Below are 18,565 nucleotides of genomic sequence, written 5' to 3'. Positions count from 1 at the left end.
GGTTCCAGCTAAATACAAGTTTCATAAAATGTTCAGCCATTCAGGTTTCCACAGATATAGGGGCAGGATATGATCCCTGCCCCTCAGAACTGTGTATTGCTGGAAAAATACTAAACAAACAAAACAAAACTAAATAAACAACACCCACCCCCAGTGCATTTCTCCTTATCTCTTTTCCTCACGGCAAGAGAAATCTGATTTTGCATTGCATTCTGCATAAACTGCTGTGCTTTGTGGCTTGTTGGAAGTTTTGCCCACAGTAAATCGCCCTCTTTAAGTTCAAATGTAATTCAGTATGAAATTACAGAGGCCTAACCTTTGGGGAATCTGATACTATCACTAGAAGTTGTGTGTGAAGAGTAATGGCCACTGCCAGGGATCAGTTTTACTTGCTTCATGGGCCAGACATATCATGTTGTAGCAAATTGTGTGTAGCTGAAGACATTGATTGCAATTAGCTTCCCAGCACATGAGAGGTCAGATCTATAACCAGCGCGGTTTTTCCCTTATTATTTCTGCCTGAATGATTATCTTTCTATGGACACAGCTGAGATTGGGACTTTATCCCTGACCACTATTGGGCAAACATGAAGGAAAACTAAAAAAGCATCATCTTATGGAATGTGTATACATAGAAACTGTCTTGTCATAGGCAAGTGTGACATGGTAAGAGTAGAACATTTATGAAGAAATTCTTAATTTAGACAATGATCTTATTTTGATTGATATTTTAATTTCGCTTGTATTAATACATTTATTTATCTTATCCCACTAGATACATCTCACTGATGGAGAACTACTGCAGGGCAGAGGTGAGGGTGGATGTGTTCAGTGAAAGCTAAGAGATAACATGCAGATGAATCATGACCTATGCTTTATGCTGGTCTAAATTATCCAGAAAACATTCTGGAGAAATGTGTTTGATCTCATCTACTCAATATGATCTCTCTAGGCATGATACTATGTCAACTGCATAAGCTTTCAAGTATTTATGCAGACCTTCTCACTAATGCATTAATCCTGCTGCAAAGCTCAATAATCATTAAATATATAAAATGTACCTTGAGGCAGAACAAGATGCTTCATTTAAGATAGCCAAACCACAGCATTCAGATTCTTAGGTGAAATATAATACCTGTATTAGTCTTTTCATGCTTGTCCCTCTTGGATTAATTTCTTAAAACTGCTAAATTTGGAAATGTTATGGTTTGGGGTTTCTTTTCAAGAAGGACATGCAAAGCCACAATCTCTTAAGCACTAAAAATAGCCATATATTTGATTCTGTATGGAGAGAATTGTGCTAAGACTTGTACCTGCCAGCTCTCAATTTAATACTTTGATTCTTTTGAGCCCTCTGCCTCTGTGCAGAAATGAGAAATGTTTTTTTACTGAAATATCAGCTGGACAGTCTTTATCTTGTTTGGAAATCACTTGTGTGTATCATTCCCCCCATAACATTTGTTATAATTGTAAAAAAAAATGCAGCTTGATTGACTGTAGTGACATATATTTATGGAGAGGTCATGAGTTTTATTGCAGATGAGGTGGGCTTATGGCCTTTACAGTACAGCAAACATGTTAGAACCATCTCTGCAAGGGCCTGTGGAGCAATGAAGCTGGTGTAACTAAGAATCTTGCCTTCATTGCACCTGCTATATGGTTCCAATTTTTGGCATAAGCATTTCTTAGTCTCTTAGGTAGACCTTTTGCTCAGATAAATGTGGTTGATCACTTAATCACTTTGGTTTCTTTTTTTTTTTTTTTTTCAGAGCTTGCAGGAGCTTGTATTCTGAAGTAGCAGGAATAAATCAGAATTTTCTGAAGAAATACAGCAGTAAGTTCTGTACAAGAACAGTAAACAGAGCTAAGATATTCACCTCTGCTGCAGATTGTGATATTGTGACAAACTGCTCACCTGACATGCATCTTTACCTAGTTGAGACAGAAATGGAGAGGACATAGTTATAGCATATTTCCACATTGCAGGTTATCTTCTCTCTGACAAAGCTCTTCCTCCCCTTTGTGAAAAGATAAAAGAAATACACTTATTCCTCTCATGCCTGGTGCTGCTCTTTAGGAATGGCTGGACAAAGAAGACCCACATCCACTGCTCGCACTTGCCACAGCCACTGTGGTTCAAGGACCATTTTGCCTCCTGTGAATGATTCAGGTGTATCAGCATGTTTCTGATGAGATGAGGTGCTGATTTCCCTGCAGTGGTGTGTGATAAATGAAACCAAACCTCAAGGTTGAAGAAAAGGATTGTACCGGACTTGTGCAGTGGAAGGGCAAAAGCACCAGATGAGCTTTGAAGATGAAACAGAAACAATACAGAGAAGTGTTATAAAAGTGGTTCCCTTCAGGTAACATTAGATGGAAGTTATTTTGTGTTTTGACACTGAGTAGCATAAGTAGTCAGGGTAAATTCTAGCGCCTTTGGCTAGGTGCCACTGTGTTTAGATTTACCTTTCATACCTCCAAAGGGTTTTCATGCAGTGAGAAAAAGGAGCTTTTGTGAAATTGTGGAGTCAGCATCCTTTTCTGTTTTTATTAAACCACTTTTTAGTATAGGGATATATAGACATTCTATTGAAGAGTCCCTGTCCCTGGTCATCTCATATCATCAGTTTATCATGCAGGGCCCTGTCATCCTGGTTCAGTGCAAGCACTGTGTCAGCAGGAACAGGCGAGCAGGAAAACTTGTAGAAATGATGCCTGCAGGGAGGCAGTACTGGCAGGTTCTTTTGCCTTTGCTCCCTATAAGGCCTTCCAGCTGGGGTTGGGGCTTCCTTTCCTCAGACCCAAGGTGAGGGAAGCAGAGTAGAGAGAAGGAAGAGTTAAGTGTGATCCTGTTCTCGGTCTTTAATCATAACTCCAAGCTCTGAAGCATTATGTCCTCAAGGCAGATAATAAAGGGATAATTCGGCTTCCAAATTATACTTCAAGAGTTACTGTTGTCTGTGACCTCTATTTTTGGTTTATGTAATTAGAGAAAAAAAAAAAGAAAAAAGAAAAAAGAAGAAGTATATTTTCCAAAAGATGGAGCCACTGAAATGAAAGGAGAGAGAAGGAAACAATACTTAAGTTGTTCTTAAAGCAAAAAGAATTAGTGACCAAAAAAAGACATTATACAGGAGGATTCTACAAGCTATTCAGTCCATCAAACATAATTTTAAGACTTATTGGGAATGAAGGGAATCTTCACAGAAATATAACTCAGAAATCCAGTTAGAACATCTCTGCCCTGGGAATGCAGAGCATCTTCAGTTCATTCCAAGTCCTGGACCTAGTAGGCAAATTTTCTACTGTAAATATTAGACAAGGTTTTTAATCACTTTTTAGTGTTAAATTTTTACTTTTAGTTCCAAGGACGATAAAGTCTTATTAGTTCAGTGTGAGTTTCTGTCTCTAATAATTTTAAAATCTGTTGAAATAAAGTATGCTTCACAGCCAGAGAATATATGGAGTCTTTGATGTGCAAACTGAAGGATGATTGGCTTCATCAGAAACTAGTGCCTTTCATAGCAATAAGATCCTTACACAAGTATGATTTACAGGAGCAAAGGAACAATGTACTAGGACTGCAGGTTTTAGAAACCTCAAACAACTTAGTGATAGATTAAATCATCACAAAAAAGGTATGCTTTGGACAGAATGCACTATGAAGTGTTTAACCTGAAACAGGTGGTACAGGCAGGTGCTCTGCCTGCAGAGAGACTGGAACAGCAACTAGTTGAGAAAGAACTGTAAAAGGAAAAAATTCCATTCAGACAGTGAGGAGATACACCCAGCAATTGGGATAGTGAAGCATTGATACAGATAAGCAAGGAAGGAGTGAAGTCTCATATGTGGGAGTACCACTAAATAGGGATCAGTGAGGAATGTCTAGAAAAGGTCTCTGAGGGCTCTGCTAACCCTCTGGTCCTCTATCACAGACCTTGTCAGACTTCTGAGTAAGACTTCCTTCAGAGTGAAGGAAGAGACAGAGAGTCATATGGAGAATAGGAATTTCTGTCTGTAAAAACAGTCCCTGTTTAGGGACCTTTACACTTGGCAGAGGTGACAGATGGAGTCATCCTGGGCTCAGTCAACGCTTATCTGAATGAGCTTAGCTGCAAAAGTGACCTGGAATCTTGTGTTTGGAAGAACACAAGAGACTTCTTCAAGATACCATGAAGCAGCCTCTTATTACCTCCCATATGGGCCCAATTTCTTCTATATGGGGAAGAGGGATTGACTCTGGTATTTACAAAAACTGTGTGTTTGTCTTTTCCCAAATAAATCCAAACAAGTTCTGCAGTGAGTAAAAGAAGTTTCTAGAATGCATTCTGTGGTCAGTGTTTTATGTGATGCACGGATCTAATCAATTTGTGATTATTTGACAGCTGACACCTTTGGAGGCCTCAGCATCTAAATCCAAAACCTGATCAAGTCTGATAAACAAATTTCTTATGTCAGCAGAGGGCGCATCCTCGTTAACCAAGTGAGGGTCCTCCACCTTCCTGCCAGACTCCACATGCTTGCCCACTGTGAGCTAGATTTGGAAGACAGAGTGAAGTGAAAGCACTGAAACATTGGAAACCTGTCTCTGAAATCATTTGGCATGCACCAGGCAGCAGCACCGTACCATGTTTGTAGTTCTGGTAGAGTACATGTATTTGCAGAGCAGGCCCAATTTCTTGTGACTGAGCACTAAAGTGCTTATTTAATTTCCCAGGATACTGTCATCAAGCCTGGCTGTATTTGATAAGATGGAGTGTTTTGCCTGTGCTGTCAGAGACAGACTATAAATACACATGCGCTCCTGCATTTCCCTATCTCTCACTCTGTAAGAGGAAATGGTCTTGCGATTAGCATTCAGAGGAACTTGTGAAATGACACAGCTCTACTGTAAAAACACCATCCCACAGCCTTTGCTACCAGAGGAACACAACAGCCAGTACTTACAGACCCGAGAGCAGGATTGCCCAAGCCATGGAGCGAGAGCCAATGCGCATAAGGGAGGGATACTTGGTTAAGAAGGTAAGTGGGTAGTTTTGGACTGAGTGGAAAACTAACTCTGAACAGGTTGGGAAAATGTACGGAAACATATTGTGAAATATTTGCAAAGAGGTAGCAGGAAATAGCCACACCCTACTCAGCTGCACTTAATTAGGTCAAACATCAAGGATGAATAGTGAGATTAAAGAGGACACATCACCTTAGCCTCAAGACAGTGTGTGGGGCCACAGGCACATCTATTCTTTGGGAAGGTGGTTGTTGTGGACTCTGCTCTGGAGTCTTTTGTGGCAGAGCCCATAGGATGAAGCCTTTACTTTTATTTAAATCCACAGTGGCTTCCATTTGCAGAGCAACTACAAGGGGAAATAAATGGTGGTCAGAAAAAAACCAATGTTTAACTGCATAGCAGGATGGGTGTGGTTGTAGTTTGTTCCCCTTGAAACACAAACTGTAGTTATTTTAGCATCAGTCAGACATTCCTTGGAAGCTCATATCTTCCTTGGGTATCATGTGAAGAGTGATTCACTGAACATAGTACATGATTTATTGATGCAGGGCAGCATGTTTAACACCTGGAAGCCAATGTGGGTTGTGCTCTTAGAAGACGGAATTGAATTCTATAAGCGGAAGGCTGATAACAGTCCCAAAGGGATGATCCCACTAAAAGGAAGCTCTATTCACAGCCCATGCCAAGATTTTGGCAAAAGAATGGTAAGTACTTTTTTTTTATAAAAAGAATTGAAATTATACTTCTGGAAGCACTGAAAAGGCAAAAGGTTGATGGCTGCAAATTCCTTGCATTCATCCTAGTGGTGATTCTCACTTTCCTTAGGAGGTCCCAAGCAGGCTTGGTATTGTGTACTATTTGAATTCAGGACACTTCAAGAGGACTAATTCAGAAAGCATTTGGGGGGTCAGTTAATTGGTTTTTGTTAAACTTCTGAGTCTCTCAGAGAGCAGAACTAAGTTTTATTGGTGTGAAGACATTTTTCAGCTGAATGACAACAACTCCTGTATTAAATATAAATCTAGTTGCCACAGAATACAGCTGTGGGAAAATATTTTGTGAGCAGGAGAAGCATTTATTAATTTATTTTCAAGGTACTGGCTTGCTCAGATGGAGATAAATGCTGTAACACACATATTTTGCTGCAGGGTTCTTGAAAAATAATTGTTGGTAAAACAGGATTTTTCATATGAGCAAAGAATCATAACATTAGTCATTTACTATTTTGTGAACTCAATTTCATCAAATAGGCATAACATCCCCAGGAATTCCTCTGACAAAGGAGTCCCCCAGAATCTGGAACGTTATCCCACTATAGTTTAAAGAAATTTACCACAGGGATGCCTAACTCAAGATAGAAGTCTCTGTGAGAGTATTAGAAAAATAGAAAGTGTGAGAGACTGCTGAGACAGTGAATTTTACTTTTTCACATGAGTAAAGGGAGGATAATTAAACCTGTAGGTTTTGTAGTAAGTGGAATCAGAATCCCTTGTTTCAGATATGGACCTGCTGGCTTTGCTTTTACCTTCTTTTCTTTCTTTCCTTTCCTTTTTTTTTTTTTTTGGGGGGGGGGGGTTGGGTGGTGGGATTTTTTTTGTTGCAGAACCCATATTTATATGAAAAAACCCCTCCTTGATTCTTACTAAGTCTTTTTAGACTTACATCTGTCAAGAGAAAGGGCCTGTTAATTTCCAAGCTGTCTTTGAGAAAGTATAGAAAAAGGATGAGGCAGAGAATAAAGACTGCTGTAAATCCTTTGCTGATTATCTCATTAACAAGCCTCAGCACAATACTCCTTAACTCTAAACATAAGGTATGAAGAGTACTGTGTTCAAGAGTATCACAGACCTACATTATAATGGTTGAAATTAAATTTTTCTCACAAAGCATTATTTTCCAAACAGTTTTGTGTTGGGTTTTGTTTTTTTTTTCCTTTAACTCCCAGAAAGGCACTGCCATCAATATTGTTTCATAGCAGTTGCTTGAAAATGTCAGTAACATATTTACAATAAAGGAAAAATAGTTGACCAGCATATGTGCATTGAACAAAGTAGAGGTCTGAAGTGTCTGATGTCTGCTGAAGGCAGAGTGCCAGAGATCCTCACCTTCCTAAAGAGTTCCTTTGGGGTGTCCCAGTCTCCAGAAAGTGCATTGTCTCTGTATGGAAGGGTGATAGTCGCTGAAGATTATTCTTTTGGCTGCACTGAGTTTTGTGTCATGCTTGATTTTACATTAGGTGTTTACATAATGAACTTTACATTGTTTCATTTTATTTCCTGGAGTCCTTTCTGAGGAATAATAATAATAAAGAGACCCAGGGGTTGAGGATCCAAAACAGTTTTTCATAAATGAGATTTGCTACACGGTTTGCTGAAGTTGGTGGAAACAATCCAAACTACTTCAGAAGGCTTGGAGCATATCCTCCATACTGAGGGGATGAGATTGTTCTGCAAGTTTCTAGACCAGTAGCCCTGGAGATGGATTTTCCCTTAAAATTTGTATTGTTCAAAGAGTCAAAAATAGAACATTTGTATGAGCAAAGCTATCACCACAATTTTTCTTACAAGTAGTTACTGCCCAATATGATTAAACCTAAGTTTCTACATGTATTCCTTAAAAATGTAGTATCTTTATTTTTGTATCTTACATTTTACAGCTTTATTGTACTGCTGAATTCAATGTCTCCACATTCTGTTCTGCCTTCTCACTGGTTATGTGTCAAAGCATACAGTTATTCCTCTTACAGGAATTATTCTGATTCCAAAATTTAGATGGCTAGAAATTAAAGTATATTTTTAGGGCAGGAATTCTGTATGATGAATAGTGGGCCAGTTCTCATTGGGTCAGTTTTAAGTATAGTCTCATTTGTCTGGGCCCAATTTGGAGCATGGACTACTGGGCTACAAGCAAACCTCTACATTTCTCTGGTTGAATTTTTGAATTAGCTTGTGTATCTGCATCAGGACCCTGTTTGAAAGTTCAGAGCACATGACCAACATGCTTTGTTTACTACATCCATTGAAAAACGCAGGTGCTGAAGGGAAAGAAGCAATCTTGGATTTGTTAAGCACAGATAAAGGCTGTTCAGAAAAGGCTGCAACTGCACATCTTGAGATTATATTTCAAAATGCATTCACCACTGTTCACTGTCCTTGATTTCATGTTTGATCACTGTTTAATGTAACATGAATTCTGATATTCTTCAGCTTTTGCAATTTTCCCCATGGTTTTCTTGAGGATAGCATTATCATGTTTGGTTGCTCATAGTTAGATTCATCTATCAGAGTTTAAATTATCTAAAATGTTGGTATTTAGTTTAGTCTAATGCTCTAATTTTCTCAAAAACACAACCAGATATACATCATCAGAGGAAGGTTTGGTCACATCAAGGACTGGAGACTCAATCTCTTTGCCAGCTTCAGAGGAAGCCTGGAATTCTATCTAGCTTACTGGCTTAACTTTATAAATGCTAAAAAGAAAGGGCTTTGATAGTCTCTGCATGCTGAAAATGAAAACTCTTTGAGAAGGTTAATTTTTTCCTTTGATAATAAATCTTGTCAATGCTTTGGTATTTTTTTCAATGTGGAGTGTTAACTTGGCTATTGAATATTGGGATTTGGATAGATCTGTCTGTTTGCTTTTCTCATGTACTGTACATTGATTTTCAGTATGCAGGTCTTTCCTGCATAACAGAAAAGGTGAGTATTGCTGGAAATATGGACAGTATCAGAATAAGAAAAGGTTACTTTTCTGTCTGAGATGGATTTTTGACGGCTTGTTGCTTTATAAGTTTGAAATGTATCTTTCATGAAATTGGACTTCTGCACAATTCTCAGGATGTCAGAATTTTTTCTGTTGGCTATAGTTTGGAAAATGATTGTGAGGGATGTTCAGAAATGTATAATTTACAAACTTGGGCTTCAGCAGACTCACACAGTGTGTTGATTTCACTGATGTAAATTTGCTTCTCTTTGACAGTAGTCTTTGCTTTCCTTGCCCTCATCAAGTAATGCTGTTGGCTTGTGGCTTAGCTTGGCATTTTTATATACCTGCTGAGTCAGAACCTGTGATATTTTTTATAACACAACTACAGAACAAATTAGTGTCACTCATTGGTAAATTTGTTTTAGAGGAAGTGGAGATCTGACTAATTACATCCAGATTTTTCATCTGGAAGATCACTGGATGGAAATGTGTTCAAACTGTGTGAACTTTGTTGGATGGTTTTGGGGGGTTGTTTTTTTGTTTTATTTGGTTTTATTTGGTTTTTCAGGTTGTTGTTATTTTTTCTGTTTACAACTACTTCTAGACGATCTATTCTCATTTTTGGGAAGTAGTCTTTCCATTATTGCTTGTGTATTTAGATAGGTGGTCCTAAGGTGTAGCCAAGATTGCATGTATCATCATCCCTATTAAGCCATTAAAGGTTTGATAGGCTGCAAATATACTCAGGTGCTCTCCAGTATATGACCTTTTTTCCCCTTTGTTGAGTCAGTAGCTGAAAATGATGTATTGAATATAGGCTATGAATTGAATATGATGTATTGAATGTGGAGTATTTTTCCTCCTTCTGACAGTTCATGTGTCAGTAAACATTAAAACAAATTTACATCCATTGTAAGTCCTAAGGGGCTGGATGCTTCTGATACCTTAGGATTTTAACTCTTGTATTTTTCAAATCCTGTACTGCTTTAGTGTATAACTCTAAAACTTCATATAGAGTGTTAGCTACTGCCTTCACATTTTGGTCAGACAAAATGATTCCTCTAGGCCTGAAGCTCAAGGGCACCTCACTGTCTCAGACCCAGAAAGTATACACAAAAAGTGAGTTGGGCGGGGGGGAAGCAAACTGGGAGTATACGACTTCATTATCTGAGGCTGTAATTGGAAGTAATTGGAAGATTACTGGACCAAACTTTTATCTGTCTGAAAAACTCATGACCATTGTCCATATTGGGTGTAGACCCTCAGAGGCTTCTGACTGCCCACGGTGTACAGAGTGAAGGCCTTAAATAAATACCCACTTTCATTCTCTTTTAACCTTGTGTAACCTCTGTTCCAGGTAGCCACTCCAAGAGATCACTTCAGCCTTTCAGCTATGCTGAACTTCCCAGCAGAAGTTAGAATCAGTACCCATATTGGGGTCACACACCTTGGATGTGCTGATGATGTCAGGATCAGTCACAGTGAAGTAACAAAAGGATTCAGTTATGTGCAGTGCTTGGTCATAGTTTTCTTCAGAGTTTCTATGATTTTACTGTGTCTCCAAGGCACTCTGCATAGTCCTTAGGCATAGGTAGGCTGTATGTTGTGGTTACTAGCTCCATTTGGCCCAACTGGCTACACCAAAGTAACTTTAAAACCCCCTCCCTCCCATAATTTATCATTCCAGTTTGTCTTCAAGCTCACTGTGGCCAAGCAGCAGGACCACTTTTTTCAAGCTGCCTACCTGGAGGAAAGAGATGCTTGGGTGCGGGATATCAAGAAAGCAATCCATCACATAGATGGAGGCCAAAGGTTTGCCAGAAAATCCACGAGAAAGTCCATCAGATTGCCTGAAACAATCAATCTGAGGTTTGTTCTCATAGCTCTGCTCCCCCATTTATTTCCATCTGCAGTCAATGTGTCAGACATATAACCTCGGTCAGAAAGAACAATGAGCCTGTCTGTCCATGGATTCTCTCACACTTTCTGCATAACTAAAAATTTCAGTTTGTACAATGTGTCAGAAATGAGCTAGCAATCAAAACTGGGAAGTTCTTTTTTAATATACTATCATTTACCAAAGAATGCTTATTTATCAAAGGGTTTTGCTGATAAAAAGATTTCTGGGCATACTGCAGTGAAGAGTATACCAAAGTGTGACACTTTCAGGAGAAGCATTTCATACCATAAATCAATTATTGCAAAAATATTTTAGACCTTTTTTTGCTCTCCAAAGAAGAAATGCTGATGTAAGCCTAGTTTTTGGATGGTGAAGAGACTGTGGTGCCTGGCAATGAAGATAAAACTGGCAAAGGGAGAAGAAGAGATAAAGGGAAGCAATCTGTTAGTACTTTTAAAAAATCAAGGATTACTTATTTTCTGTCTCTGAGCTGTAAGTATCAAGATAAAAATGAACCCTAAGTGTTCTTACAAGACAGTAAAACCAAACAGGGCCAAGATTGTCTGAGAGCATGCAGGCTTTGGGGTAGGGATAGGTTTTCTGCTCAGCCCAGGGCCTTTGGGTGAATACAGAACACAGCAGTGAACCCTCCTGCTGGGACTGTGGGGCCCTGTGAAGGTGCCTCAGCAGTGGGTGTTCCTCTCTTCACGCTATTGTTACCACAAGTGGTTGCATTTGCAAAAAAGGGAGATGTGGTGAGCCCTTTGTGCTCTCCACCCTCTACTCCCACAGCCTTGAGGTAATGTAGTGAGACCTCCAGGCTTGGCAACTTGAATTTTTCAGGAGATGCAGGAGATGAAACTAAGCCATGTCACAGATCTGCAGGGAGCCATGTGCCAACAAAGCATGAAGCCTCCATGAACAATAATGACATTATTGTACAAACTGGCAAAACGTTTTTATTTGCCAACAGCTTCTGTGGTTCTTTTTATGCACAGTGCTTTGTACCTCTCAATGAAAGATCCTGAAAAGGGAATAAAGGAGTTGAAGCTGGAAAAAGATAAGAGAGTGTTCAATCACTGCTTTACAGGTAAGATGCTCTTGTCCCTCTATTCCATACAATAAAGGAGGCACAGAGTTATAAAACTAAAGAGATGAAACAGCTCTAAGCTCTGTAGAGCACAGAGAAGTTTAGTGTTTTCTTGACTAACCCAGGAGACACTCAGAGGATGTATCTTGGAAAAGTGTTCAGTTAGGGTCATGGTAGACAAAGGACAATGATGAAATTTTACCAGTGTCAGAAAGATTGAAGTAATCTTTTGCATAGATTGTAGTACATAATATTTGTAGTATTTGTAGTATTTGCATAGATTAAGTACAGAAGAATTATTCCATCTGAATTTTTCACCACTGAATGGTGTCCCATTGTAATTCCTGTTTCTCTCCAAGTCACATCTGTTTTTGTGCTCAAAATCACACAGATACACCACTTTAGGACATTGTTTAGTGGACATGGAAGGCTGCTTTTTCCAGACTTGGCTAGTCTTCATACATCCCCAATCCATCTTTGAGGCTTCTCAGCTCAGCCGTGCATCCCCTCCCAGCTCTCTTCTCCCTCAGGAATGGTGTTTGAGACCTGTCCTGACCCCTGCCATCAGCTAGCAAGGCTGTTCCTAACTGGCCAGGAACCTCCCTAGAACTAGCTCCCCATATTGCTGCTATGAACATTTTTCAGGAGATTGATGAATACATGGAGTAGGCTTGTTTCCTGCATACTTTTAGGCTTCTTGATGTCTGTCTTGGTTGGTGGCTGCTATTTTGTTCTTTTGTCTCCAGGCACCTGTGTGATTGACTGGCTGGTGTCCAGCAGCTCCATCCGAAATCGCAAAGAAGGTCTCCTGCTTGCCTCTTCCCTCTTGAGTGAAGGCTACCTACAGCCTGCTGGGGATACGTCCAAGGCAGCGGCCGAGGGACTGTCAGACACCCCGTTCCTAGACCTCAGTGATGCCTACTATTACTTTGTGAGCATCATATTCTGGTTTTTTATTGTCTCGGACTTCTGATGTTCTGCTTTTCTCGTGTATCTTATTGGGCTTCTTAAATTCTGGAGGAAAGAGTGTACATAAATGGAGAAATCTATCTCAGTTGTATTGTTCCTGTGATACTCAGAATGAGCCTGCTCACTTTAAGAGTTGTAACAAGGACAGGTTTTTTTTCTGGCACCCTTCTAAGTGTGAATTGAATGCTGAGACCAAGCTGGGCTCTTTTTAACTAAGACTTTGTTCCTGCTAATTGTACCAGTGACCAGCATTTAACCATCTATTTCCCTGTTGATTCAGTGGAAGATGAGAGTAATTCATCATTATCACAGGGCTTCACAGAGTGGCAGAAGGTACAAACTGCCCCTGTAGAGGTGGGTGCCACATACACGCAGACACACTACATTTCAGAAGGCTAATATCCCATTTATTACAACCGGCTGTCTTTTATACTGTCTACAAAGTTTACACTTTGTTCATTGGTTACAATAGATCTACATAACGTTCACTGGTGTGAAACATCTATGCCTCTGTTTTTCCCAAGGCTTTTTTGAAATACTTTTCACAGCTGAAGGTTTCTTCTTGCTTATCTTCTTTTCCCTCTTCTCTTCTTGCTCTCCCCAGGCCAATGGCCTTGATAGAATACCTTTCAGAAATAACCCTTATTCATTAACCCTCTCTGGCCCACAGACCAGCTGTGAGTCTCTCCACAAGCCAATTTTTATGCAGAGCCATCAAATCTGACTCAGTGTGAGTGTGCACACACACAGCTTGCTTGTGAGCAAAGAAGTTTTTAACATCCCCCCCTAACCTGTCCTGGGTGTCATACCCAGACTTCTCCATTTATTACTTCATATTCTGTGACTGATTTGAAGAACTTGAAGCATCACAGTCAAATACTGTTTGAAAGATATTTGGCTTATGAACCTACATTAACAAAAAAGTATGCCTTTTATAAAGTGAAAATAAGTAAATTTGTATTGGAATTCTGTTTGTATTTACCATATGGAATCACTTGGCTTCAGCAAAATTACTTTCCCACTACTCATTCGTTTTTGTAAATGTGTTTGTGCTAGGGGGACTTTACATGTTCAGCAGAGACACTGCTGGTAAAGGCAGCCTTGTGACCTCCTGGGATGCTTCTTGTAGCAGCCCATGTGCACCCTGCTTGCTTTTATATTATTTCTAGTTTGACTCGATACCAATGTGGTGTGAGGAAGCCATAAAAAGTTAATGTCTCACTTGGTATCATAGAAGTGTAGTCCCACCTCACATGGAAATGTGTTCATGGTATTTGGAAAGCTCATCAACTTCACTGCTTTTCAGTAAAAAAGTAAAAAAGGGAGGTTGTTCCAGTAAAAGGTTAGATTATTTAACAATAACCATAACAACAACAATAGTAATAGCAATAATAATAATAAATATAATAATAGTAATAATAATAATAATTTTTTGGGGAGGTGGCAAAAAACAGGGCAAAGGGAAGCCAAAAGAAGCCAGACTGGTACATGTACATGAGCATGCAGCAACTGTGTAACTTCTGTAACATTTCTCTTGTGGTCTTGCAGCCAGACAGTGGATTTTTCTGTGAGGGGTATTCCAGTGATGATGATGTGGTCCTAAAAGAAGAATTCAGAGGCACAATTGTTAAACAAGGATGTTTGCTGAAACAGGTCAGTATTGCCTATGTTCCATCCTGTCACTAGGATGATGCTACATGGGTGCAAGATTATTCTTTTACACTTAAAAGCTTAAGCTAAGAGAGAAACTACCCAATGGCATCTCCACACTTGGCAGGTTTCACCTCTGTCTCTCTTGCCTTTGCACAAGGAACAACTGCTGCAGCATGGCAGCAGGACTCTGGACAAATACCACAAGGTTTATTGCTCTTACCACAAAATAAGAGTTGATAGCTTTAATTAGGAAAGAGTCCTAACACAGAAGATGTGACAAGTCATTGGTACAATGCAAAACTGAACTCAGGCAAAAAAAGCAGCCCTTCTTTGTCCCTCTGGACACACAACTGGATTCAGTTGCTAGTTTTCATGGACTTTTTCAGCATGCTTGGGCAAAGGAGTTGTTTCAGTCACTAATGTTTGATGTGTAAGACAGAAGATAACTGGACACCTTCCTTTCTAGCAGAACTTTAAGCAATACAGTGAATGTCATGTTTCCAGGGCCATTGCAAGGAGATATTAGCAAACTGAAGGCAAAATCAGGATTCTTCAATTAATAAAATGAGTCAGGTGGGAGTGACCTGCAGCAATCCTCTGGTCCAATGGCCTGACCACTTCAGGGCTGACCAAGGGTTAAAGGGTTAAAGTTGTTAAGGGTTTTGTTGTTCAAAAGCTTCTCACACATTTACATGGTGCATTGACTACTTCTCTAGGTAGCCTCTTGCAATGTTGCACCACCCACTCTAAAGAAATGTTTCCTAATATTGAGTCTGAACCTGCACTGTTAAAATGGTTCTTGAGGGCCTAAGAACTTTTTGGTGGTGCTCATATGTATTTCTCTTGTTTAATCAGTTGACTCAAAAGCAATGGAAGAAATTAGACCCATGCCTTGCTGCTCTTTTACTCTGTCATGTTCATATGAACCTAGCTAGTAACAGTTTCTGTGCAAACAGTAGCTAATTGAGAAACTTGTATTTTGAAATGCCAGAGGAAGTGATTCATGAGAATCTTCCACCAGTGTTAGTCTGCACTTGGTCACCCTCAGTGACCTCACCGTTCCATTTCTTGGAAAGGTCACTGATTCTGCTGAAAAATTCTTTCAGAGGTTCTAAACCTTCCACACCCACCTTTTTAGTTGTGAAAATGGGCCATGATTCACCTACGTTCATATTTCTGCCTGAGCTTCTCAGCCATAAGCCCTCCAGGGTGTTTAAGCTAAATAAGCCTTTTGTTGTTCTTGTTGTTGTTGTTATCTTTGCAGGGACAGAAAGACTTTCAGTTCATCCTTGCCAATAATTCAAGGTACCTTCCTGCAAGGCACTTTGCAGCTATGTTTTCTAGCAAGCAGTTAAACCCAGCTCTCACAGATCTCACATTAATGTCATTACTGCCAGACTGTGTGATATATTTAGGGAAATCTCCCACGTTAAAGCTCCTCTGCTCAGTAGTTTGATAGTCCAGTTCTTATGCAAAAGACTGGAATGTAGAAAAGGCAGATTCAAATCCTACTCGAGTGTTTCCTGTCCAGCATATTCAGGTTTTTTTTCCCTTTTGTATTTGCCTGTCTTTTCATGTGTGGGTAAGATTTACATGCAGGCAAAGCAGCTCTGTGATATTCCTGGTTTTGAATTTTCCTAGGGACATCGGAGGAAGAACTGGAAAGTGAGAAAGTTCGTTTTAAGAGATGATCCTGCATATCTTCACTATTATGATCCTGCTGGAGTAAGAGAGATTCGGTTTATTTCCCTGTTTGTTTTGAATCCAATGCCTTGTAGAAGTACCTGAATGGAATATTTGCATGAGAGTGTGACAGGGAAGATCAGGCAGGACAGTGGGACTCTTTGTTCTTACATGGCCCAGCAATCCTCTGGAAAAGAAGAGTGAATGATAGTTTCTGGGTCTTCCAAGTCAGGGTGGCAAGTGCCAACCAGACCTGGGAACAAGTAACACTGCACTGTATTTTCACCTCTTGTCTGTGATTAATTAGAAATAATATGTACTGTCGCTTGATCAAAACAAATTAGTGCAAATGAGAACAATACAGTTTTTTGCAGTTTATATTTGAGGTATTTGACATGCCAGGCTGAGACACAGCATCCTATTTCTTGTTTATTTCTAATAGGCCCATTCCCATGCTAAATACTCTGCAGATCCTGCATTCTAAATCACAAGAGATTCCCTATTTATTTATAAGCCTTTCTCTTACCACACCCCCAACCCTCCATGTCACATACAGACTGAAGACCCCCTGTTCTCTCAGGTGAGACTTACTAAGTAATCAAATTGTTTTGTCTCCATTCTGGAAATGTAGCCATATATTAACATGCTACTGGTTTCAGAAGTGTTGCATTTCATTTTGATTTCGTGTCCTCCCCAGGGGGAAGAACCACTGGGAGCAATTCACTTGAGAGGTTGTGTGGTGACAGCAGTGCAAGATATGCCAGACAGTAAGTAGCATATTGAATGAGCTCCCTAATAAGTTTTTGGTACAAATCCCCCTGCCTTTCAATCTGCCTAAAAATCACAAGTGTTTTTTATTCCAAAGCAATCTATGTACAAAGATCCAGTAATTCCAGTAACTCGTCTCTCTCTTGTCTGAATTACTGGGGAAGGATACTGTGGTAAAGCAATAGGGAATCTTGTGTATTGTCAGTACTTTTAAGGAAGGCTGATCAAAAGGATGACACAAACCCTGTGTTAGTATAACTGACCTTCACACAAAGTAAGCTGAGTTTGATCTCTTTAGTTAATGAATTTGGGATGGAAGCTTCATGTTAGAAATGGCTATGCCAACAAATTGTTACTGTGCACCTTCTCTCTCCTCCCAAAACTAAAAGTTATGGGAACAGAAATGGTGTTGCTGCAAGGACCATGAAACGTTAATTTCATGCATTCTCCTCTCCACAGGAGAGGTGGCTGTCATATCCAGCAATAAAGTTTTTAGGCATCTCAGAAAAGAAGTGTCATGAACATCTTGTTTTCATAGATGGCAAGGCATGGGAGGGTTTGGGGAATATGATCTGTCTGCAGGATTACAGATCCTTCCGTGATTTGAGACCAACAAACCAGAGACTCCTGGTCTTCAAAGGTGAAACTTGCAGAATTAATGAGTGGTTTCTCTAAATGAGAAACTCATCTCTTGGACCCAGTTTTTGTGAAGGCCTGATCAGGCTCAGCTGTAGAAAGAAAGATCTCCTTACAGTGTGTAAAGGAGGAAATATTGGTAGTACAAGACTTTTTTTCTCTCATATCTGACTTTCTTAATTTTTTTCCCTGTAGCCAAGAAGTATGATGTTGACAATATCCTCTTTGAAATTATCACAGCAAATGAAATCCACTATTACTTGCAAGCAGCCTCATCCACAGAGCGTACAGAGTGGATCAAAGCAATCCAGTCAGTTGCTAGGACTGGTAAATGAAGATGATCTTCCAACAAGAAGACAGACTTAAATTAAATTAGTTACTCAAAACAGAATTTAGCATTTCACCAAGAGAAAGCAGTATAATCCCAAAGGGCTTGCGTGTTGGGGTTGAAGACTGAGTGGAAGTTTTAACTCTACAGTGAGCACTAACAAACTAACATTTTTCCTCTTGTGTTACGGTAATATTTTACTAAATTATAACATAGAAGATGCCATATTAGTGTGTGTTGCTTAGAGTAATCAGTTGACCTTGAGAAGATTGTCCCTTTTGCCACAGCTGATAGTGGAAATCTCACCATTAACAGTGTACAGAGTCTTGCCACTGACAGAGAGACCTCAGTTAATCACCCTCTTCAGCCTGTGATGTGTTTCAGGATTTGCATGTATTTCAGTCTTCTCTGGGCAATTTTTACACCTTCTTCTTTACCTTATCTTCTTGCTGCTTGTTCACATATACAAATAATGCCATAGATATAAGGAAAAGAAGTCAACTCATTTGGAAACCTGATCCACTCCTTTATAATCTGTCAGCATTAAAGGAGGGAAGAATGCAGACAACTATGGAAACACTAAGTGGAACCAAGTATAACTCCATGACAGCAGTATAAGGAAAATCTCTTCCCACAGTATTTCAAACACAAAGCAATCTCACTTCAAACTCCATATAACCCAATTTTAAACCTTGCCAAATTTCTCCACAAGAATCTGCACTGGGACTATTGCTTCCCTTTATTTAGGTCTACATTGCAGATGCTGAGTTGTCAGGTACTGTACTCTATTTGAATTAAGAATCTTGCAGGAGAAGGGAAAGGATG

The 18,565-nt window shown here is 39.6% G+C and overlaps 2 protein-coding genes across 2 annotated transcripts in view; both read left to right on the top strand.

Moving 5' to 3' along the window:
* APLF (aprataxin and PNKP like factor) overlaps positions 1 to 18,565 on the top strand; it is a 90,371-nt gene that overhangs the window by 41,737 nt on the left and 30,069 nt on the right. The gene's annotated exons all lie outside the window — the stretch shown is intronic.
* PLEK (pleckstrin) lies at positions 4,812 to 17,963 on the top strand. The gene is made up of 9 exons (XM_079297599.1): positions 4,812 to 5,022; positions 5,557 to 5,712; positions 10,401 to 10,582; positions 11,612 to 11,703; positions 12,450 to 12,634; positions 14,221 to 14,325; positions 15,967 to 16,050; positions 16,706 to 16,775; positions 17,608 to 17,963. The coding sequence occupies exons 1-9, from the start codon at positions 4,975 to 4,977 to the stop codon at positions 17,745 to 17,747; spliced, it is 1,062 nt and encodes a 353-aa protein (XP_079153725.1). The 5' UTR covers positions 4,812 to 4,974; the 3' UTR covers positions 17,748 to 17,963.

Source organism: Erithacus rubecula (assembly GCF_903797595.1).
Source record: "Erithacus rubecula genome assembly, chromosome: 2".
Taxonomy (NCBI): Eukaryota; Metazoa; Chordata; class Aves; order Passeriformes; family Muscicapidae; genus Erithacus; species Erithacus rubecula.
Note: the sequence above shows the minus strand (reverse complement) of the source record. Positions and strands in the feature narration are given on the sequence as shown.

Coding starts and splice junctions, on each gene's coding strand:
- PLEK (XM_079297599.1), top strand. CDS start 4,975: ATGGAGCGAGAGCCAATGCGCATAAGGGAGGGATACTTGGTTAAGAAG. Junction 5,023..5,556: donor AGGGATACTTGGTTAAGAAG/GTAAGTGGGTAG, acceptor TTATTGATGCAG/GGCAGCATGTTTAACACCTG. Junction 10,583..11,611: donor CCTGAAACAATCAATCTGAG/GTTTGTTCTCAT, acceptor TTTTATGCACAG/TGCTTTGTACCTCTCAATGA.